This window comes from Nycticebus coucang, chromosome 12 (genome assembly GCF_027406575.1).
Source record: "Nycticebus coucang isolate mNycCou1 chromosome 12, mNycCou1.pri, whole genome shotgun sequence".
NCBI lineage: Eukaryota > Metazoa > Chordata > Mammalia > Primates > Lorisidae > Nycticebus > Nycticebus coucang.
This window is the reverse complement of record NC_069791.1, coordinates 106,883,470-106,907,951: the sequence shown is the minus strand read 5'-3', so window position 1 is coordinate 106,907,951 and position 24,482 is coordinate 106,883,470. Positions and strand designations below refer to the sequence as shown.

The window sequence follows — 24,482 nt, the reverse complement described above, 5'->3', positions numbered from 1 at the left end:
TGAAAAAAGGAAAATGTCCATCTTAGAGATTTAAATTTATTATTTTGCCCCAGATACAGAAGAACAAATGCTCATCAGAGACCTGCCACCAAGTTCTGATCACTTCAACTCTCACAACCCAATAACTTTTTACAAGCGACGTGATAAAATGCTTTTCAACTGATCGATACTCCCGGGTCCTATAGCCTTAGTAAGACTCTGCAGACACTGTCAATGAGGTTAACTATGGACGCTCAGGGCAGAGATCCAAATAGAATTGGCTTCTTTTACATAGTGCTGAGTGAGTAAATCCATCAGCTTTTGGTCTGTTATATACCTGAAGTCAGGTTGGATGCATTGAAGCCTCTTGCTTCCTTAGTCTGCAATTTAATTAGCTGGAGCTTATCTCCTGTTATAAAGTGCTACACACTCATCCCCAAATTTTGCTGCTTTTCAAGGTTTTCATTTTTTAGAATAAAGTTGCCATGGAGTAAGAGGTGGAGTCAGACCTATATTTATGATCAGCCTTACGGTTTTCAGGCTGGTAAAAATGAATTGATCATCCCAGGCCCTTTTTCTGCTCACCCCGGGATCTGAGCATGCCTCTCTTGACCACTTTCTGACTCTGACTGGCAACTCTGTCCAGGGAACCAGAGCTGCTAAATACCTTTCAGGTAAATACTCCCCAAAAGAGCTATTTACTCTGCCAAATTGCAAATGGCATTTCATTTATCTTACAGTTGGAAGTTAGGCTGATCTTTGAAATTTACCCAGAAAAAATACCTTAGAAGGTCAAAAGAAAACCTTTACCATATTTCTAAATTTTCTTTGTGACGGTGTTAAAAATAATAATAGTCATCACTGAATTGTAATAGAAGACTGACCTTAGGTCAACTTCTCCAATGCTGTGTGCCAAACCTCCCCAACTCCAGTTCCACTTTCTGTGATTGTCCTAATTTCCTTCACCTCTCCTCCTGAACAGCTAATGCAGACCTACCTGTATTCTGGTTTTCTTCTTCAGCAGCTCCTTAAAGAGTTCAAATGAGTTTATGTTTGGGTTTCAACAATAGCAGATGCAGCAGGGTAAACAGAATTGTGTGGTCTTGGCTGACGGGATCTCGAACACTACATGATGAGAAAGGAAGAGGGGACCTTCCCTCCCAAGGCCCCTTATGTAATGGATGGAGATTACCACAGAGGCAAAGATGTCTAATCAGCTGTTAGAGACTTAATTACATTCCTCTCGGTTGAAATCCTCACATTATCTAATTGTCACATGGTTCACATTTGAACAGTTGATTCCCCCCTCCCCACCCCCAATACCCGGATCTATTATTCTAATCGCCTTTTGGATGTCCCTGTTGGTAGCAGTGGAATGCAACCTCAAATCTGCAAAGTAGGGCTCACTGCAGCTCTGCTGCTCAGAGGCGTTTTCCATGCTCAAATTCAAGGTCCTTAGAAAAAGCAATTCATAGACAAGCTGAGGAAATAAAACTGTCATGCAGAAAAGCAAACCACAAGACCATCTCTGACTGCTGTATTCCCATCTCCTTCCTGTACATTACAGGGGAAGGATGCTTTGTCCCTCCCCAAAGAGAAAGGCTGGAAGCCAGAACCCAGGTGTTCTAGCTCCCAGGACATCACACTATTCACTGCAGGGTGCTAATTACTCTCTTCACTATTGAACCATGGAATGTCCCTCAACAACATAAACTGCTCATGTTTGTCTTAGTATTTCACAAAGCCAAGAGATAACAACTTCAGGAATATCCAGCAGTTGGATGGGTCTCGGGCCCTGGAGTCCAAGGCAGTTGGGGCTCAGATTTCAGGTCTTGTCACTCACTGATCTTTGGCAAGTCACTTAAGTTCCTTGTTTCCAAATCTGTAAAATGAGGATAATAAATGCCTTTTCTTATTACAGGATGGTGAAGAAGAAATGAGAAAATGCCTGTTGGCATGATCACAGTGCCTCAACAAATGCCGGTGGTTATATTTGTACATTATTTAATAATTATTAGCACAGCCCATGGAGGACCAGATGATAGAGAATTACACAATGAAAGACTCCCAAAAGCATGTTCAAAAAATTAATTAGTGATTATGAAAGAGCTCCTTATTTTTCTGATTTTTCATGTCTGAGATGTTATATCTTTCTAACGTGGAACCAAAGAAGAGAAAGAAAACACTATTAACTGTTTAGCTAATTACTAGAACTCATCACTTTTAAGAGCGCACAAAGAATTAAAAGTAAACTAAAGAAATAGGACTTTGATCCATCTCCGGGGATCTGAGAACAGAGGAACTCTGGGGGGACTGAAAATTATAAATGAACTCCTGAAAAAAACAGATCATTGTTCCAAAGATTTTCACTTTTAAATCTGAGGTTGAACAAGCATGGAACTCTCTCCTGTTGGCTGAGTCTCAAGAGGAGAATGGAAGCAGATGGGCGGGTTGTTCGTGGAAATAACAAAGAATGAAACACGAGTCCATGAATTACCTGATCAGTACTGGGTTCTAAGGCAGTTGATTCTGTTATCCTTAAAGATATTAGATTAGTCTATTATTATAGGAGAAAAACCTGCTCTAGTGTGAACTGCGTAACAATTAGGCAATTCTGAAATTTCAACTGAGAGGAATTTAATTAAGGCTCTAATAGCTGATTAAACTCATTTAGACCTGCTGGCAATTGCCACTGGTTACATAAGTAACCTAAGAAGAAAGATTCCTATCCTTTTCTTTTGCTGTTTTTCATCTGGGCTCTAGCCATAGTCATGATTCTTCCGTGCTTCTCTAAATGGGGTCCTCAGACCACCCTGAGCAGAATGACCTGGGAAGATGGTTGAAAAGTCAGGTTTCTATGACCAAATCCCAAATCCACCAATTTTGACGCTGCAGAGATCCAGGATTCTGCATTCTTAATCATCTTCCAAGGAGAGGGTCTTACGTTAATGTTCCTTAATTCCACCCCCCCACCTTGATCATTGCATTTGAAACAGTGAATTCAAAGGAAGCAGGCACTTTACCTCAATACTTGAAAAGAAATTCTTGGTTTCACTCTGCCAATGGAGATTGCATTGAAGACAGGGTAAATTTAACCCCCACTTGCTTCTCAGCAAATTTTTAATAGAAGCTTCTTGTGTGTCCCAGGCAGGAGAAAAACCGAGTTCCAAGGTGGCATTCGGTTTTATTATACTAGCTGTCTCAGACAACTTTGGATCAGGTGTTGGTTAAAAAAAATATATATATATATATATCACTGAACTCAATTACAAAGTACCCCAGATAGGCATATTTCAACTTAATATCAAGCTGTAGCAGGGGCTCAGGTATCTGTACTGTAGTTTCCAGATCAATCAAATTCAGATCTGCTTTTGGTTTCAAGCAGCAATCCAAAACACAAAATTACTCAAGTGTAAACCTGCTATCTGTTTGTGCCTCAGCTATGCATACAGAGGCTCAGAGATGATGCTAATCGATGTTGCTACTTAATGCAAAATATGTACATTAAATCATTTCCAATTTCCTTCATAGCCATTTATCTCATGTACTTCAGGTGGAGAGAAATCAGCCTCCCATTTGCTTTGTTTTTCCTCCTTTCTTCCTTAACTTCATCTTCCTGAAGAGTTAATTACTCATATTTTCTCCAGCTTGGGAGTGAATCACTGCTTATTATCTGGACTGAAATATTCCCTGATGGTTTACACTCATGAAGTGTTTGTTTTAAAGCCTCTTTCCCCTGTGGTTATGAAGTCAACCAGTGAGCTAACCTGGGCCTGGTTGGGCTGGAGCCCAAGCAGCATGAACTTTGCTTCCACTGTCGGATTTAATAAATTTCCTTTCTGATTTTTAATTTTGCAATTACTGTTGTCTCGTCTCTAAGGAAGGAGCTGAGTAAACATAAAGCTTTCCTCTTTTAACTTTGAATTCTGAGTAAAAATTGATGGTATGCTGCAGTCAGAAATGAGTTCAGTTACAGAAATATTTATCAAAGTGGGCTGTTGGTGAATGCTATACTACGTTCAATGCGGGTCCCCTGGTTGGGGAAGACTGGCCAGTCAGGATGTTCTGCAGAACTACAGCTTAAGGCAACTGGGTGCTCATCCCCCACCCCATACAATCCACCTCTCAGTTCTGTTGATCCCTATATGGTCTTGTGAGTTTGCTCCGTTCTTACCACTGTGGTCCCTTGTCACCCAGGTGCACCCAGCTGCCTCCTATCCATCACTCTGCCTTTAGCACTTTCAGCCACAAACCCTTCCATTTCATAGCATTGGGAAAAGTTTTCTAACACACTTCTTTAATCAAAGGGATGATAACATTACTTAAATTAGAAAAGGTTAAAATCCTTCACACTTCAGTTATCCGGAGAATAAAGGTAAAACCCCTTACAAAGATCCACTCCAACTCTCCTGGTTTGGTTCATATCTGGAAGTCACTTCTTTTGATTCCTTTCCAGAGTAGGAAGCTTTCTTCTTCTATATCATCTTGTGCATTACCCTCAGAACAGCGTTCATCTCACTTTATTGGTAGTAAGTGGACATCTCTTCTGTGCAACCAGACCGGAAACTCAGAAACTCTGAAGATAGGAACAGTCCTTTTCTACTCCTGCAGTGCCCCATACGGCATAAAGCTCAGAATGTGTGTGTGTGTTGACTTCATGAATGAATATGGGAGGGAGGAAAGAGGATGTTCTAGAGACAGAAAATGCAAAAATGAATTCCAGATGGAGAATGAGTCTCCATGGGCAAACTGGCATTTGAGTTAGGCCTGAAAACAGTGGGTAGGATTTCAGTAGAGGGAGACATTAAGGAGAAAAATTTCAGGCAGAAGAAATCCTGTAAGGGAGGTGAGGAAGAAAAGTGGGTGTTGCTTAGGGTGCTTTGTTGAAAGTGTATGTGTTGTTGTAGCTTAGTGTGGGGTGTGTGTGTCTGTGTGTGCATGAGCATATATGTAGGGGTGTGAGTGCACATGCATGTTAAGTATGTATACATGTATAGTTGTGCATGTAGCTATGAGTGGCTGTATATGTATAATGTGAGTCTGAGTCGGTGTGAATGTGTGTATGTAGGTGTGTGTTTATGTAAAGGCTTGTGTATACATATGTAGGTATTTGATATTTGTAGACATATGTGTGTAGTTGTGTGCATGTTTAATTGTATGTGTAGGTGTGTGTGCTATATGTATGTGTTTTAGTGTGAGACTATGTATAGAGTGTGTGTGAGAGTGACAGAGAGAGAAAGAAGAAGAAATAGAGATGGCCAGAGAAAGAGAATAGCGAGGTTGATTGGACCTCTCTTATAGAGAGACTTTTATTGTAAAGGGAAGTCTAGATTTGGTTCTGTAGGTAGTCATGGAAGAATTTAGTTAGGGGTATATTTGTAGTTTTGGTGTGTAGATACGTGTTTTTAGGAGGTATCTTTGGAGAGCAGAAGACCAGTTATGAGGTTATCTTAATTGTTTCTTGTAAGCATCTCATAAATAAATCGAATAAGATCAAATGCTCATATCCCTTTGAAAGAAGAGCTACATCCATCTATTAACCTAATTTCTTCCAGCCTTTTGCAGCCTCTGTGACGTTTCTCTGAATTCATTCAGACATGAGGGGTGGATATTAACTTGAGACATACAGTTTCTGGAGATGAAATTATCCCTGTTTTGAGAAAATATTGGCTGAACATTTTGATGAGTAATCACTGCCCTTTCACAAAACTCTTTCTAGGAGCCAAAGAGCAATTAAGCTTCCTAAAAGCACTATATTTAAATTTTATTAGTAAGAATGGAAAAAATCATTATTAAGTTAATTTTCTCTTTTCATATGTCTCTTAGCAAAATCACTTTTCTCCATCAGAGGTTAATTATTTTTCTTTGTCCTCACAACTTTAGTCTATTTGCCAAAATTACTCAAAGGTTTATCACTAAAGTTCAGTTTGTTTTGAAGGCAAATATTTTTTTCTCCTTTTACACAGCATATTTGAGTGAATGGAGACTGTTTTTAAGTACAAAATTGTTCATGTGAGAGATAAAAAACGGTCTGTCTATAACTTTCTCTTGTGTGTAAGGAGTTTACTGGAATTAAAATAGTGCTGAGAATAATGCCTTATACATAGTAAGTGCCCAAGGAATATCACCTTTTACTGTTACAAGAGATCAAGAAATGTCATCACCACCTTATTTTTCTCTTCTATTTCTTAGCTCGATATTCATTCTCTGAGAGGTTATTCTCCCAAGATGTCCCTATCTTAATAGTCCCAGCAAAAGTCCCAAGGAAAGCTCTCATTGGCTCAGCTTAGGTCACATGCACATTCCTGAGCCAACTGCTGTAGCTGGGCAGACTAAATGTACTGATGTGAGAAATAAAGGACATGTACCTATTCTTAAAATTGATATCTCTCCAAGGGAAAAATCAATATGCTAAAGCCAAAAAATTGATAAATGGATGATGGGCAGGTAAAATAGCAAAGGCTATTATAGAAGCCTTGGGGAAATGTGGAGAAAAACATGATTTATGGCTAAAATCACTGATGAGGAATAACCTATGTCTAAGTCAGACTAAAGTGAGCATGAAGATAAGCTTTTATGAAGTTAAAACATAAGATAATATGAACTCCTCTTTAAAAGGATTTATTTCCCATTGATTAAAATAATATCAAAATAGGCCAAGTGTGATGACTCACACCTGTAATTCCAGCACTCTGGGAGGCTGAGACACATGGACTGCTTGAGCTCATGAGTTAGACACCAGCCTGAGCAAAAGTAAGACCCTTATCTCTACTAAAAGTAGAAAAACTGAGGCAAGAGGATTGCTTGAGCTCAAGAGTTTGAAGTTGCTGTGAGCTATGACACTATGGCACTCTACCCAGAACAACAGCATGAGATTCTGTCTCAAAAAAAAAAAAAACATAGTAATAATCATAAATAAATAAAACAGAAACTATCATTTAAAAAATAATAATGGGGGGAAGTCAGATTGAGGGAGGGTGAATGGTGGGATCACACCTATGGTGCACGTCAGATGTATTAGTATAGAGTATAAATGTCTTAACACAATAATTAAGTAAATGAGATGAGGTATCTATTAACCAATGCAATGTGTTACTAATTCTATATGAAATCAGCACATTGTACCCCATAAATGAATTAATGTATACATGATCTATGTGTTTATGATTTAATAAAAAATACATTAAAAATTAAAAAATAATATCAAAATAGCCACACAGCACACAGTCCTGGGCATTCCTCTGTAGGATTTACATATATTAATTAATTTAGTCTTTTCAGCAATCCTGTGTGTTATATGTTTCTTGGAAATGAAATAATGGACCATAACACAATCTGTCCTGAAAGTTTTGTAGTGAGATATGTACCATTATCATCATCATGTTTTTCAGATGATGAAATTAAGGCAGAGACATATTAAGCAATTTACCCAAGTGGCACAGGTGGTAAATGGTAAAACTACCATTGTCTCTAGAATTCAAATTCTTGGCAAGTCTGCTACTCTTTCTCTGAGCATATACTTGTTAAAACCCCTCTTTTTTAAATTTCAAAATATTAGTTAAAGGTGTACAAGTGTTTTTATTACATGGCTATCTTGCATAATGCTTAAGTCAGGGATTTTGTTGTGTGCCCAGCATAGTGTTTGTAATATTCAGTAGGTGAGTTTTTATCCCACACCTGCCCTCTTAGTTTCTTACGCCCTTGCCCCAGTTTCTCATGTCCTTTACATCACTTTGTGCTCATGCCTACCCATCTATTAGCTCACACTTGTTCGTGAGAACATACAGTGTCTGGCTTTCCATTCCTGAGATACTTCACTTAGGATAATGGTTTCCAGTTCCCTCCACATTGTTGCAAATGACATTATTTCATTCATTCTTATGGCTGAGTAGCATTCCATGGTATATAAATGTCACATTTTCTTTAACCACTCATGAAATGAAGGGCACTTAGGTTGATTCTTCACCTTTGCAAATACGAATTGTGCTTTGATGAACATTTAGGTGCAGGTGTCTTTTACATAAAATGATTTTATTTCCTTTGAGTAAATACCCATCACTGGGATTGCTGGAACACATGATAGGTCTTATTTCTTTGAGGAATCTGAATACTGTTTTCCATAGAGGTTGTACTAATTTGCAGTCTCCCCAACCATGTATAAGCTTTCCTTTCTTTCTATATGCATGCCAAGTTTCCTGTTTTGAATTACAAAAGGTTTTGAATAAACTTTATAGTGTAGAATAGTTTTATATTTACAGAAAAATTGCCAAGATAGTCCAGTGAGTTTTCATACATCTCATACACAGTTTCGCATAACCAGATTATTAACATCTGACATTCCTATGCTGTTTTTGTCACAATTAATTAACCATTTGATACATTGTTGTTAACCAAAGCACATGCTTAATTCAAATTCCTTTACTTTTTAATCTAATTTTCTTCTGCTGTTCCATCTTGATATGTGATCCAGGATACCATATTACATTTAATCATAATAACTCTTTCAGTTTTTCCTGGCTATGGCAATTTCTTACACTTTCTTGGTGTTTTAATGACCTTGACAGTTTTGAGGAGTACTGGTTAGATATTTTCTAGAATATACCCAAATAGGAATTTTTATGATAGTTTTCTTATAATTAGACTGAGGTTATATGACCATACAGGAAGACCATCATAAAGGATAAACACTGTTAAAAATGACACATCACTGTCAATACTCACTTTGATTATCTGGCTGAGGTAGTGTTTGTCACATTTAAGCATTGTCAAACTTGACAAACTTGTCTCTTTTTCTCCAGAAAAAAGTTCTAGTTGAATTTCTTCCCTGATTTAAAAATGAGTCCTGGGTTCAAACCCTGTGAATTGGACAAGTTACTTAAACTCCACACCTCAGGTTCTTCAGCTAAGGTATAGGGATAATAAGAGCAGCATGATATTCAAGAGTTTATTTTTAGGAATACAGGAATTAATATTTAAAGCTCTCAGAATAGCAGAAACAGAAAGAATTATTTTTATCATCTTGTATAATCCTTACAACAATACTTTGAGGTTTCTGTAACCTTTAATATATGAAGAAACCAAATTTCAGAGAGGGAGGCAGTGATTAAGCAGTGCTCTAGGTTTTTGCCAATGAAGTTTAAATTCCTGTTGTGACCCTGATGATCTGACCTGAACAAGAAACTTAATCACTTTAAGCCTCAGTTTTCTCATCATGCAGTGAGGATAATTATAGTTATCTACTTCTTAGAGCTGCTTTGAGAATTGAGCATTATAAGGCACAAAAAACCCTTAGTGCTCGTCCTGGAAAAACATAGCGAAGCCTCGATAAACGTTAATTATTGACTTTGTTATTGTTGTCCAACGCATCACATTTAGGATTGGCCAAGTCACAATTTGAACTCATGTCCCTCTCTAGAGAATGAGGAAGAGCTTTGAGTAGAGACTCTGATTTGAGTCCCTGGTTTTGTGCAGCATGGAGAACTCCGTTGTCCTCAGAACCATTCTACTATAGTTCACTGCTGTTCTTTCTCCCTAGGTGCCAGGGTGCCTAACATATAGTTGCCATCTAGAGTTAAACATCAGATGAGGAGTGCTACCTTCACCCAGCTTCCAGTTATGTACTCATTACCCAGATCTCAAATTAAGAGAGAGTTGGGGGTGGCCAACTTATCTCTGCACTTCACATAGAACCTTAGATCCAAAAGGCTGTAAAGATTACCTAGTTCAAACCACTGTCCTCATTGAGGAGAAGACTCAAACAATGAGGTCAAAAGTCAAGAGCCAATCACAGCAGGACCTCAGGTCTCCACTTTCACTGTATAGACTCATCGTTCTCTAAAAGACGGGCTTAATAAATATTGAGTTAATGATAATGGTAACAGCTTTAATAAATAGTACCATGTTTGGGGAAATTTCTGTGTGGTAGGAATGGTGTATTCAGAGATGTTTGTTGTAATTATCTTGCTTATAAATATCACAACAACATAGGAAATTGAAATGTTATTTCAATTCTGTGGTCGAGGGAACTGAGGTGCAGAAAGATTATGTGGCTTGTCTAAGGTCACACAAGTAAAGCAGTGGCAGGATTTGAGCCTGTCCAGCTGTCTTCCAATCCCTAAGCCTATGGTATTAAAAATTTTGAACTCTTTTTTTTATATGCCATGTGAGGGTGAGGAGAAGGGGTCTAGAGCATGAACTTGATTCTGAAAAGTCAGTGGGATCCAGATGTGAATACATGTGTGCATCCAATGCACACACACAAAGATGCTTTCCTGTCCTGGTGGTGCATACATCAAATGAGAATTTTGGCAAGGGGTTCTGGAACTTCACTTTCCCTGTGAGGTCTAGAAATGGGGACATTGTCATGTGATTGACAATGACTATATCATTTCATTTGTTCGAATGCATTGAAAACCTACCCCTGGAAATATAACAGGGAAAATGTGGCCTAAGCTTGGTATTGGCTCACTTTTCATAACAGCTTACATGGGTGTGGATTGCTGATCCAAAGTAACAGACTCAACTGTGTGTGGTGGGCACTATTGTGAAAGGAACCAAGAACAGGAGAAAGATCCAGTTTGAAGAATAGCAGGGAGTCACTATTGGGTCAAAAGTGGGAGCAGAGAGAGAGAGAGATTGGTGGTTCCTATCTTCAGACTGTACTGGGTTCTTTCATTTGGGGCACACCTTCTGAAGAAAGGACCTTGGACCCTTCAACCCATGAATGGATTGTCAAACTGTGTTATATGTGTACCATTGAGTACTATTCAGCCATAAAAAGGATGGAGACTTTACATCTTTTGTATTTACCTGAATGGAGTTGAAACATATTCTTCTTAGTAAAGTGTCACAAGAATGGAAAAGCAAGTATCCAATGTACTCAATACTAATGTGAAACCAATATATAAACAACTACATGCCCACAGGAAAGAAAAACAGAAGTATATTGTAGTGCTGGGAAGAATAGAGGAGGGAAACAGGAAAGGGGAGGAGGGAGGGTGATTGGAAATCACCTAATGTGCCCAATGTGAGGGTACAGCCCAACCCTTGGGTGAAGGGCTCAACTACAACTTGAACTTTACCTTAGAAATGAAAACATGATCATATCAATGTACACAGCTATGATTTAATAAAAAAAAAAAAGAAAATCAAGAAATGAAAACAATATAACCTAAAAAATTATACCTTCATATTAATTTGAAATAAAAAAAAAGGAAAAAGAGAGGCACTCGGAGTACCCATAGTCCCTTCCTATTTAATGCCTATAAAAACCAAGGCAAGCAGAGACAACATGGTGATGGAAGCTGAGGCTTCCTGGATCTCATTCTGGGTTTAATCCATTGGATCTTGCTTTCCTCTTGAACATTTCAGAGTGGTTGGAGTCCCTTTTCAAGTGGTGTTAGCATGATAGTATTTTTTTTTCTCCTTTCCCAGAGGTTGTTCAGACAGCTGTCCTCAACAGCTCTGAACCTGGGAGGCTGAAATTGCAGCAAGAGCAACAGAAACAACACAGGTCCTTGAGCATCGGTATTTTGCTTAGTGTGCAGGATTCCAAAGCTGAGGCACATATGGACACACTGATCAACCTACCCGTGACTCCTGTATATTTAGAAAAAATTCAGACTGGTGTGATCATTCATTCCGCTAACAATTATCCACACGTTGGGACCCGAGTTAGAAACTGTGTACACAGAAGCCAATCACTACCTATATAAAATTCCCAGTAGACTGGGAAGTCATAACTAATTAAAAAAACATACACATGAATGCATAGATTGTTGAGGTCTAATATTGTTAAGCAAATGCAATTAGATATTGAAGTCAATTAAGTATAAATGAATCATATGAGATTTCCTTTGATATGGTATGGGAAGAGAAAGTGGGAGTGTAATTGAAATAAGACTGATCCTGAGTGGCTAATTATTCAAGCTGGGTAATAGAAATATCTATTTTTGTACGAGTTAAAAATTTTTCCATAAATTATTGAATTGAGGAGGCAAAAAGCTTTCACCTTGTATGGACGCATATCCAAGATGAAGTCTGTGATCCTTTTCCATTCTGGCTAATAGACTAGATTACCTCTTTGTTTGTGTGGGCAGCTATAACAGAATACCATTGACTGAGTGGCTTATAGACAAAAGGAAAGTATTTCTCATGATTCTGGAGGCTGTGAAGTCCAACACGGAGTATCAGCAGGCTGAGTGTCTGGGGGCTGCTTCCTGGTTCTCAGTCTTTTCATTGTATCAGCACGTGGTGGGCTGGGCATGAGATCTCCCTTTGGCCTCTCTTATGGGGGCACCAATCCTATTCATGAGGGTTTTTCCTTCCAAAGGCTCCACCTCCTAATGTCAATCTATAGGGGTTAGGATTTCAACATACGAATTTTGGGGTGACACAAATGTCCAATCTGTAGCAAACTCTTGCATAAATTCTGACTTAATAGGGCCTAGAAGGCTTTCCATCATCTGGCCCCTGCCTGTCTGGAGAGCTCCTTATTCTTCTGTTTCCCTCCATTCCTCCACTCAGCTACCCCGCTCCAAATCATCCTTGATTTTCAATCTTAGCTTAAGTGCCACCTGCTCAGGGAAGTCTTCCTCATATATTCTCTTAGACCCATGTTTCATTTTCTTCCCAGTTTGTATGAATGTATGTCTTTGTATAACGGACTCATGCATCTTCCCAATTAGCCTAAAAATTCCATCGCTTACACTACATTATCTTCAGGATCTAGCATGGGGTTTGGCACCTAGTACTCACTCAGTGAATATGTATGCAGTGAATTAATCTCTGCTAACCCTACAAACAATGTCTACAAACACTGAACTTGGTTATGGTCAATGGCAAACAGAAACATAGGAAAGGAAAATGAGTACTGTCTATTCTCCCTATCTGGTACATAATATTTTGTAGTGGGGATTTTTGGTACATAGGAGTGGGTATGGAGGAGCCTATCAGACTCAGAGAAGGAGTTAAGAGTGCTCACGTTCTAGGGAAGCATTTAAACAGCAGCTTCAGCTCCTGGTCAAGTTCTTTCCACCACCACTTGCCTTCATCCTCCTTAGCTGACCACCGGGTGCTTACTTGGACACATCAGGAAGGGGAAGTGAAACTCGGAAAAGATTTAGGAAGGTATTGCACTTTGCAATTTCTCTTTACAGGAGTCAGCCTTGGGCTGGAACTTTTCTCGACCCCCATGGTGTAAGGTTTATGAGACGTGGTCAGTGGTATCATCAAAGATGCTTTGCTTTAATTTATGTTCCCTTGTGACTCCAGGAGCCAAGTCTAAAAGGAAAGAGGCGTCTTAGAGTTATAACATGGTTACCACAGCTAAATTAATAGAAGCACTGCTTACATAGTGAGAAAAATGCCTTTGGATTCAGACAGCCCCATGGTGTAATTCTGGTCCCTCCACTTCCTCTCTGTATGAATTTGGACAAGCCACATAACCTCTCTGTGTGTCAGTTCCATGAACTGTGAAGTTACAATAATAATCTTTACAATGTAGAATTTGCAAGAATTAAACTAAGTTTTGGTATTGGCACATTTCCTGACTATACAGAAGTGGTCAAAGTGATGTTATTAAAATTATAGTATCAAAATGCTATGTTGAGGAAATGCTGATTTTCATGTTACAAAGGAAACCAGGGATGACTTTATAGCTCAGGTGGTGTTTGATCAGTATTTGAAATGCCACCAACAATAACAATAATAAAACAATAGCAGCTACCAGGCATATTATGTGTCATGCTCAGTTGTGTGAACCACGTTTTAGGTACGTTCAGTCGAACCTCACTACTTGCTGTTCTCCACATTTTACAAATGGAGGAAATGAAACTCAGGGACGTTAAATGACCTTCCCAAGGCTCCTCAGCTAATGGGTGAAGCCAGGATTAACACTTAGTTCTGTTTGACTTCAAAAGCCAATCTCTTACCCACCGAAGTACTCAGCCTCTCTTGAAGTTGTGTCTGAGATTTCTAAGATAAATCTTAGAAAGAAAGGGGGTTGGCACAGTATATTCTAAAAGGAAAATCTTGTATATCTCTCTAGCTATGTGCATAATAAGGATTTTGGGTTTGGTCATTGTCCTGCAACAGACAGAACATTCCAAGAAGGCAGGAGGCATTCTGCTTTATCCAGGATTATTGTCCCAGGCTGGTACTGGCACATAGTAGGTCTTCAAAAATTTTGTGTTGAATGAGTGAAGAATTAAAAGGGCTCAATATTCTCCCCAACCTACATTACACATTATAACATGGGTGGATGAACAGGTTTGACCAAATGACACTACCGACTTTCTTGTCTCACAAAAGAAGGTATCTGTGAAGCTGGACAATTTTTTAAAAATTATATCATAACTGTGTACATTGATGCATTTGTGGGGTTCAGTATACTGATTTGATATACAATGTGGAATATTTACATTGAACTAAGTAACCCAGCCATCACAATTATACTCTTTTCTTAATAGTTTTGAAAATGAGCCACACAGGTGTTTCTTTACAGCCACCAAAACTTTCCAGCCCAAATGATATCATAGTCTTAGAGAGCACCGATTCTCTTCTTTCTCCCCACTCTTACCACCTCCTTTGGTGTCCAGCATGTCTGAATTCCCTGTAAGTGCCTCAGATTCATTTCTGGTTATAGGAGGAGAGGTGAGTGGGTCATGTCAACACAGACAAGCCTGGACTTGGCACTTGGTTTTTCAGACGAAGTGTTTTCCTTGAGGCTGGTGTTACAAATAAAGCCCTGACCTGTGGTGTCAAGCAATTGTGCACAGAAGCAGGAGGAGAAAGGAGGGAGAGAGAAATGTGGGGGCAGCTTTCCCCTGGCATGTATGTGAATAGTGCCAATAAGTTGTCAAATAAAATTAAAGTTCAAAACATACAGCCTTCAATTTGATTTCACTAAGATGCCGACTGCTGCTCGGAGGGAATACAATCGATTCTGTTTTGACAGGTCTTGATGTACGCTAAGCAGGAGCAGTCTCCGCTCTGTGCCAGATTAGTAAAAGTTCGCCTTAATTTGCAACTTAAATAGAACCATCTCTGGGGTGGAAATGATGCTTCTCATGTCCTCACCTGCTCTGCCCCCATGGTGCTGTCTCATCCTCCGCCCTCTTCTCCTTTTTACTCTTCATCTTCCTCTCCCTTTACTATTTAATGTTTTTAAAAATGGTTTCCCCTTTTCATTTTCTCTCCTTTATACATTTAAAAAAAGTATAGCATTCCTCCTATGTGCCAAGCACAGTGCTTTTGCTTTTTGCGCATTGCCTCGTTTAATTTCCAGGACATCCTTCTGAAGTAGGAGGCAATGAGCCTGTTTTACACAAGAGAAAGCAGACGTTCTTAGCGATCTGGAGCTTGCCTAGATTTACACAGTTGGCAGGTGGCGGAGTTGGGGAATCAAACCCAGACCTTTCTGATTCTCTATCCATGACATCAGTGGTCCTGAACTCTGGAAGAACATCAGAACTACTTAGGGGGCTCTAAAAGTATCAGAGTTTGGGCACCACCCCCCAGCGTGCTTTTTTAATGCCTCTGTGTGTGGGAGGGGCTGGGACGGGGAGCTGCCCGCTACTCTGTTTTCTCTTTATGCCCATTTCTCTTGGTCCATACGCAGATGCATATGTTCAGGTATGTAGCAGAAAGGCCCTTAAAAGAGAAAGAGTCCTTCTCCTGCGCCTCCCGTCCTTCTCCTGCGCCTCCCGTAGGGAAGGACTTCACTCCCAAGAAGTCGCTGGTGCAAGGAAGCACAGATGTGTCTTTGTGTTTGTGATGCAGGTGGGTAAGTGGGAGAACCAGACCCTCAGCCTGAGGCACGCCGTGTGGCCCAGATACAAGTCTTTTTCTGACTGTGAGCCAGACGACAACCATCTGAGCATTGTCACCCTGGAAGAGGCCCCGTTTGTCATCGTGGAAGACATAGACCCGCTGACCGAGACCTGTGTGCGGAACACGGTGCCATGTCGGAAGTTCGTCAAAATCAAGTGAGTGCCAGGGATGCTGAATGTGCCCTGTCCCTCCACATGGCACGTATCACTGATAATAAAGATGTCCATGATTTAATAATAAAATATAATGTAAGATAGACTCTATTATAATGTCCGTAGCATAATCATTGATTTTAAAAAGACTTAAATAAATGTCTGCACCAAGTTTGCATTCATTTTGACAGAAATGTCAGGTGGGTAGATTTGCCTTTGTAAATAACATGATAAAACTGACTTATGGGAAGATTAAGAAGCATGTTCAAAGCCACACAACTAGGAAATGGAACTGGTGGGCTGCAAACACTGGTCTCGCTGACTCCAACACTTGTATTTTTAATCCTTATGCTGAATCGACCCTGACTTTCAGTCTTTGTAAAAGTAATTATTTCTTTTCTACTTCTCTGGCTACCCCGCCCACCTCTCCCTTTCCGGCACATTCCTCTTCCTTTCTTCTTGTTTATATTTCCCAGATACACACTTTTCAAACATTTTAGGAACTTCTCTCCATTGGGGTGGAACATACACTCCAGACATGGGACCTTCTGACAAGGTTCAGGTGGACACTGAACTTCGGGCAGTTTCCCGGCTCACCGACAGCAAGCGAGCAGGCTTTCATCGTGTCGTTTCCCCTTTTTCTGGGATTGAGAAAGAAGCTGACATTGTGGATTAAGGGGCTTCCTTAATCCACAAACCCTCACGGGGCACGGAAATCTCCCTGGTGGTGGTCTTTCCCATGTAACATACCACCACCGTGAAAGATTCACAAAAACAAAAGGCCCACTGCGGGGTGTGTAAGTCTCTTTTTCTTACCACCTTTCACCTGGCCATTTCCTACTTGTCCTTTAAGTTTAGCCACTGCCCCCCTCAGCGGATTCACTCTTCCTACTTCCACAGTGCCCCAGGCATGTTCCTGTCTCTGCCCTTACCACCTGCGTTAATAGTTCACATTTGATCTGTCTCTCTCTGGCTTGTGAGCTGCCGACACGTCAGAAATATGACTATCAGTCTTTGGGCTCTCGGTTACAAGGAGAGCAACCGCACACTAGTATTTGTTTCACGATTAGATGATGAACAGGTGGTTTTACTTCCAGATTCCAAACTCCACCCTCAGCCATTATTAAACAACATGCAAGGACCCAGGTCTCAGTGTTTGGGATTAGGATATACTTTAAAATATATATATAATTGCCAAATGTATTATGAAGGTTATTATTTTGGTCTGGAGAACATTTTATCAATGAGGTCATTAAAGTCAGCCTCGTGGGAGTTGAAATTTGGAATAGATCATGCAATAAATAAATGTGCCCCTCCCACATAGGCCTTCCCCTGTGCAGCACACCCCCCTTGTCTCTCAAGCCTGCATTTTTCCTGATAAACAGCCCCCCCTTGCCTTGAGGTTGAAGAAGAGGTAAGGCACACCAAGGAAAGACCAGGAGGTGGCCCTGTTTGGGGGAAAGGCCAGGAGGTGGTCCTGTTTGGGGGAAAGGCCAGAAGGTGGCCCTGTTTGAGGGAAAGGCCAGAAGGTGGTCCTGTTTGGGGGAAAGGCCAGAAGGTGGTCCTGTTTGGGGGGAAAGGCCAGAAGGTGGCCCTGTTTGGGGGAAAGGCCAGGAGGTGGCCCTGTTTGGGTGAATGGGTATTTTAACAATTTTTGCTGATTCCTTTACCACTAAATAACACAGATACTGTTATACATAGAGTTGTTTTAAAAAGAATAAATGACAAAGTGCATACATGTGTGGCACAGTCCCAGGCACAGGGGATACATCGATGAACAGAGAAGACCAAAGACAAGAATTTTGCCACCATGCAGCCTACATTGTTAGGAAACAGCTGACCAATGATGGACTAGGGCAGCTCCGTGCTGTGTTAAACCTTGTGAAGGATATAAAGAAGGAGGTGGGAGATAAGAGTGTATTGGGGTATGTGGGGCCACTGTAGCTCACACAGGTAAGGTTGGGTGATATATATAAAACACGAAAAGAGGTCAGACATGTGAAGATCTGGGAAAAAAGCCTTGCAGGTAGAGGGGACAGCAGGTGCAGAGGCTCCGAGGAGGGGAGCAGCTTGGAAGTTTGGGAAGCAGAAGGTAACCAAGTGCAGAGCTGGGGAGTGATGAACTGTGAAAAGGATGGAGGGGATAAAGTGGGAAAGTTGTCGCAGAAAGCTCTGACTTGGGCGGCTGTTTTTTTAGCAGAACTTGGTCAGGTGAAGAAAGCAGAGTGGTTGGGAGACAGCCAAGGGTATCCCTTGTTAGGATACCTCCTTTATGTAACGATGCCCTCTGCGTTTCATCAGGGCCACCTGTGCGTCATGGTCAATAATGGGAATGGAAAATCTTTAAAATCAAAAGATCTGGAGCTGAAAACAAGTAGATCCCCAAGTCCCAAGTCACATTTGTATAAAGAAAAGGAGCCGAAAATAAATCACTCTCTTTAAAAGAATTGACTTTTCTAGTGAAGACTGTAAACAGCTTAACAGGTTCAAATTCACGTTGCTGGCTTCTGCGGGACGATAGTGACTTGAAGTTTTCCCTTTTTTTCCACTTGGGAAAATGAGAAGTTTACCATGTGCCTAGGTAAAATTATTAAAGTCTTTGACTTACGTGAGAGCAATAGAAAATTAGGAGGATCTACACATCCCAACCTTACCCCATATTAGATCAATCAAATTGATTAAAGGTAACATCTTTGAGGCAGGTAAAAGGGATTTCTGCTACACAACACGATTGTATTTCTTTCCTCAGGGAAAATCCTTTGTTTCTCAGTTCTGGCAAATGGTGGGGCCTTTAGGGTACACATCAGTCTTCCTAAGAAATGGTTAATAAGAAATAACTTGAGAGATCAGCTTTTCCTTCTATTAACTGGAGAGAAAATCAGAAGAATAATTTGGCCCAGTGTGTTGGGAGAAATTGCCATATGACCATTCAAGCCTCCCAAACTATCAAACTATTGTCAAAAGGAGAGAATATTTATTTTTAAGCACTGATACGAGACATGCTTTAGACACTTTATTTAATCATCCCAACTATCCTACAAAGTAAAGATCTCAATTTACGAATGAACAGACCAAGGCTTTGTGTGGGGTGAAGCTTGCCTGAGTCTTCATGGTTGAGATAAGACAACCCAGGAACCCAACACAGCTCTGTCTGACCCACGGGACTGGGCTCTTCTCCATGGGCCACGCTGGGGAACCATGGAGCAGTAAACTAGACAGCTTATTGGATCTCTTTCCCCATATTTGTTTTTAGGAGTCATTTTTTTCTTTTGGGTGGTGGTGGAGCCCTGAGAGAGATGGCATGGGGACCACTTCTCAGATGTCTGTGCAGCTAAGTCCCACCCCCTCCACACCCACGCAAGGGCTGTAATAGAAACCAACAGAAGTTTCCAATTACAACCTGGTCTGTGATTCTATAATCACCAAGATAAATTCAACTGTTGCATTTGCGGCATGTCTTTTTCATCTTCTGTCCCCAGGGACCCAGTTTCATGTCACGTACGCAGCAGGCACTCCCAGGGTATGTGTTGGGTGAACGTGTATCAGTGGGCATCTGCACCTGGGAAATACACCTTGTGTTCAGGGATGTGGGGTGACACTTATGAATGTCACAGGTGGAGGTTTCCCATGAGACCAAAGAAAGCCACTCTATGCCTATGGCCCTGAATTTTAAACCCAAGACATTTGTAATTTCTGTCTAAACTCTCTCGAGTTTAGAGAGAGGGCAGAGCTATAACAGGGGGGAGAGAAGGAGCAGAGTGAAGGAGATGACAGGGGGCAGTGGTAGGGAGGAGGCATCCATGCATGGCCTATCGTGGCCCGGAAGAAACACAGAGGTTTTGATTTTGACACATTTTTCAGAGCCACATGTATCAAATAGGAGACCGTTTCTGGGTATCTCATTACTTTAATAGACTTAGGACACATTTCTATCATATTTATGGCCATTTTAACTTCAGCATGGGCCCCTCTGCTCTGGGTCATTGGTGGAGATTGGGCAGGCACCTGCCTCTGATGATACCACAGCATGGAGGCCACCGATCATCACATGTGAATGTGTACAGATGTGGCTGCCCCCTGCCCCACACTAGGGATAGTGTATCAGAGAAGGGCATCCAACCTCAGGCAAGAAAGCAAAGTCTCCATGGTGGACTGGGCTGACTGAAGCAGAATAGTTGACTAGAAGTCAAGGGTGGGCTAAGAGGGGTACAATGGTGAAGATTGCGATTCAGGTAGGTGATCTGTGATCTTGAGAAAAAGGAATGCATTGGGGGGAAGGTATCATTTACAACCTATTCCAATCACTCTAAATTATATTTTCAGCTCTGTCCACCTTCATAGATGTGGATATCATCAACAAGCATCAGCGGTGCTTGATGTGTGTGTATTTCCAGTTACATAGGTAGTTCATACCTCCCTAGATCATTTGGGGGAGAAAAATCCCTAAAAAATATGAAAAAGAAGAAAAGACCTGTTTTCCAACATTCAAAATAGCCATGCTTCCTGTTTCGTAATCTTTCCATATCTCATCCAATTCTACATAGTAATGGTTATTTTGTTTGTGCCACTATGTGACCTACTTATTTGACAAGACATGGAAACATAAGTATTTTCCTATAGCGATATTGGGTTTCCAACACCATTTTAGCGCTTAGGTAACACTCCTATATGCAGATGTACCTGGAATGGAATATTCAGACAGTGCACATGTTTCTGCACATCCTTGCATGACTCAAGGGCCAGGTTGAGCTCACAGGATGCCCTGGTGCAAGGTAGAATCAAGTGGATTGCTTAAAGAGCCTTGATCTTCCTACCTGAGTTGTCTAAGCGTGTTTTGCTATCAGTTGGGTAGACTAGTGTTTCCTACCTTTTGAAAGGTGTTTGTGGTTTGTGTGGGTGTCCTTTGAATATGATTTGGTCAGGTGAATAAAGTGGGGTGGTTGGTACAAGGCAATGAGCATAAACTTGGTGGACTATAAATAAGATATCCTTTAAAGGGAAAACGATCTCTACGTTCTAGTAGGGCTTTTTCCTCATCAAGGACATTGCTTTTTTCTTTTTCTCTAAATGTCACTTTTACACTTCATGCTATGTAGGCAGGTAGTAAAATGTTACGAACGAGCCCTAATGTAACATCTGGCTCTAACAAGAAAGGTTAAGTCCATGCACTCAGACATGAAATAAAACTCAGGTCTCTCGACTTTTAACTGAGGAATTTGCTAGTACCCTCACTTCTTCCCTTTGATTTTAAACCTCTATAATTATAGGCTGAAATAAAACTCTGCTTTACCTGAGAATTCCACATCCTTCTGTCTTCCATTTTCCAGCACCTTTTTATGATTTGGTTTAGCTCAGATGACTAAGCTGTGGTATAAAGAGGTTATATGAGCTATAAACTCATTCAAAAGGGGGCGTCGGTAACTCTTACCTATTTAATGGGAGTACAAATACCATCTAATTTAGAGAAATATCATACAGATTAATTCAAAATTTAATATAAAGCACTTAGGATAGTGCCTTGAAAACAGTAATCAGTCAATAAGTGTTTCAGTCGTCATGATCACTGCTATAGTTAAGAACACTTTCTGCTTTTGCCGTCACAGACTCAGTGGGTTTCCTTGAAAAAGCCACTGCCCCTTTCTGAGTTTCAGTTTCCCATCTGAAAACACTAGGAGCATAGAGCTAAGGATTCTGAACAAACCTTCCAGTACTAACATTCTGTGATCTTGGGATTTTCTTTACAGCAATTCAACCAATGAGGGGATGAATGTTAAAAAATGCTGCAAGGGGTTCTGCATTGATATTCTAAAGAAGCTTTCCAGGACTGTGAAGTTTACTTACGACCTCTACTTGGTGACTAATGGGAAGCATGGCAAAAAAGTTAACAATGTGTGGAATGGAATGATTGGTGAAGTAAGTTATCTTTTCATCCACCCTGGGCTGTCATTTCGGACATAGGGCCTAAGATGTAGAGAGGAAAAGGGGTGAGGGAGGAAGAGTCAAGGTGTTGTTCTTGTCTTTGCCTTGTACCCAGGTGGTCTACCAACGGGCCGTGATGGCGGTCGGCTCTCTCACCATCAACGAGGAACGTTCTGAAGTGGTGGACTTCTCTGTACCCTTCGTGGAAACAGGAATCAGTGTCATGGTTTCGAGGAGCAATGGCACTGTCTCACCTTCTGCTTTCCTAGGTATGTGAACTTCATAGCAACCATCCCTTTCCCACAAGGAATCTTCTAGGACTTTGTTTGGGTCAATTTCATCACATTGCTGTATTGCAGGGCGTATCACAATTCAGGGCGTTTGAATTGTGCCATTTCGCTTTTTCCCCCATCACAGCTTTCATTTATCTTTAACTTGGAAATACCTGCTGGGGAAAAAAAAATATCACATATTCAGATAATGGTCTTGACTCTGTAGAATGTAAATTAATAGATATATTGCTCAGAGCCACCTTGAATACCTTTTAAAAATAACCTGTCTGTCCACAGTTAATTTAATTCAGCCCATAAACCTTATTCAGCATCAACATACCCATCCTCCATCCCACACAGAACATTTATTTATGAGACATAAGAGTGAAAATGATGATGACCATGCAGTGATTTATAGCAGTGTTTTGATAAATGAAGTAGGAGTAGGCTGAAGAGTATCCACTGATTTAAAATGAATGAAATCACATTTTAAATGTGGCTATCCATTAAGCCAAATAGTTTGCAAAGCAGGAAATTTTTGACTGTCCTTTCAACCATGTCATGAATTTATGTTTTTACATAAAAAAGTTTTTTTCCTTTAAATCAAGGAAGAGCTATATTTTCCATCATCTGGTTTTCTTTAGCACTGTAACTGTATATTTATATTTTATGTAGCCTGTCCAGACTGTTGAAACTTCACAGAGCATAATCGAACACTATTTTTTTTTTAAAGGAAAAGTGTTATGTTAACTGGTTATCACGAATAATTTTTGATCGTGTCTGTCTTGTTGAAATTCATGGAGTTTGTATGATTAATTCTTCCTTGGCACTCTCATAAAAGTGGGTTTGTCCCAAATTTGGGAAGGGTAACACAAATGTTAATCTCTAGAGGAAAACTACATGAGGAGGGGAAAACAGTTACATTAAGATCAACTAAATTTCTGACCTTTTTACAGAGACAAAAAACTTAACCTATTAAAGAAAATCACAAACTAGAATCAGTTTGTTGACACCCTCTCCAAGCTCTTGGTCTTATTATTTCATGGTCTTCATTTATAGGTAATGTCAACATCCAGTGAAATGTGCAAGCTTCACTCTTTTGAGTGAAATGTTGACTAACAGGATTTTGGATACAGCCTAACTTACAGAGGCATATGGATTTGCTATTTTCATTTTTTGATAATCCACGTAAGCTGTTGAAATGCTTGCCGCTCATGGGATTTGATTTTGTGCTTCAATTTTTATAACCTTTGTTGGGGTAATGTGGACCTTGGCACACCTCATTATGTTTGTCCCTTTGTCTGACATGGATTAAGATACTCACTGTGGCTCAAGGTATAGGGCACTGGTCCCATATGCCGGAGGTGGCGGGTTCAAACCTAGCCCCAGCCAAAAACCAAAAAAAAAAAAAAAAAAAAAAAAGATACTCACATCTCAATAAGGGAATATCACTGCACAAGGAAAAATGCAGCCAACTGACATTGATAACCCAAGAAGATCTTAATTATTGGATGGCAAAGGATCCTTTGCCCTGGAAGTTAAGAAAGAGTTGGAGGAAGTGAGTTCATAGAACAAAATGGAAACAAATTAGTTTCTTTTCACAAATTCTTCCAGTGTCTCCTTAGTGAGCTAAAGAGAACTTTTTTCCAGTTCAATCAGAGGGAAAAAAATATCGATTGGTGTGTCTCATAAAAAATGGGTCACTGATATTTAATCTGGCCACGGCCAAGTTCCCCTAGATTTTTATCTTACCTGCACCTGTAGAACATTTCCATAAAAAGTCAAGTATTCTGGGCGGCGCCTGTGGCTCAGTCGGTAAGGTGCCGGCCCCATATACTGAGGGTGACGGGTTCAAACCCAGCCCCAGCCAAACTGCAACCAAAAAATAGCTGGGTGTTGTGGTGGGCGCCTGTAGTCCCAGCTACTCGGGAGGCTGAGGCAAGAGAATCGCTTAAGCCCAAGAGTTGGAGGTTGCTGTGAGCTGTGTGAGGCCACGGCCCTCTATCGTGGGTCATAAAGTGAAACTCTGTCTCTACAAAAAAAAAAAAAAAAAGTCAAGTATTCTGCTAAATTTAGCAAAACCTCCTTTGCTTCATATTTTTTGTCTTGTATCTTTAAAAATAAAATAAAATAAATTATAGCCAGCGGAAACTATTTTCAAGGCTGTTTTTACTCAGTAGGCTTAATATTTTTTCATAGTCACTAAATTATATCCTTATTCGATTGACTGTGCACCCCCTTATGTAGGTCATTATCTGCAGGTTTTGAAAGTCATAATGAACCATGCTAAACTACATTTTTCCATTCACTGACTCAGTCATCTGGAAGA

The 24,482-nt window shown here is 40.3% G+C and overlaps 1 protein-coding gene across 1 annotated transcript in view; it reads left to right on the top strand.

The window, feature by feature from the left end:
* GRIN2A (glutamate ionotropic receptor NMDA type subunit 2A) overlaps positions 1–24,482 on the top strand; it is a 446,701-nt gene that overhangs the window by 341,409 nt on the left and 80,810 nt on the right. Inside the window, exons 6-8 of the mRNA XM_053556038.1 lie at positions 15,760–15,965; positions 21,707–21,875; positions 21,997–22,150. Of these exons, the coding sequence (XP_053412013.1) occupies positions 15,760–15,965; positions 21,707–21,875; positions 21,997–22,150 (529 nt within the window). The remainder of the gene's footprint in view (positions 1–15,759; positions 15,966–21,706; positions 21,876–21,996; positions 22,151–24,482) is intronic.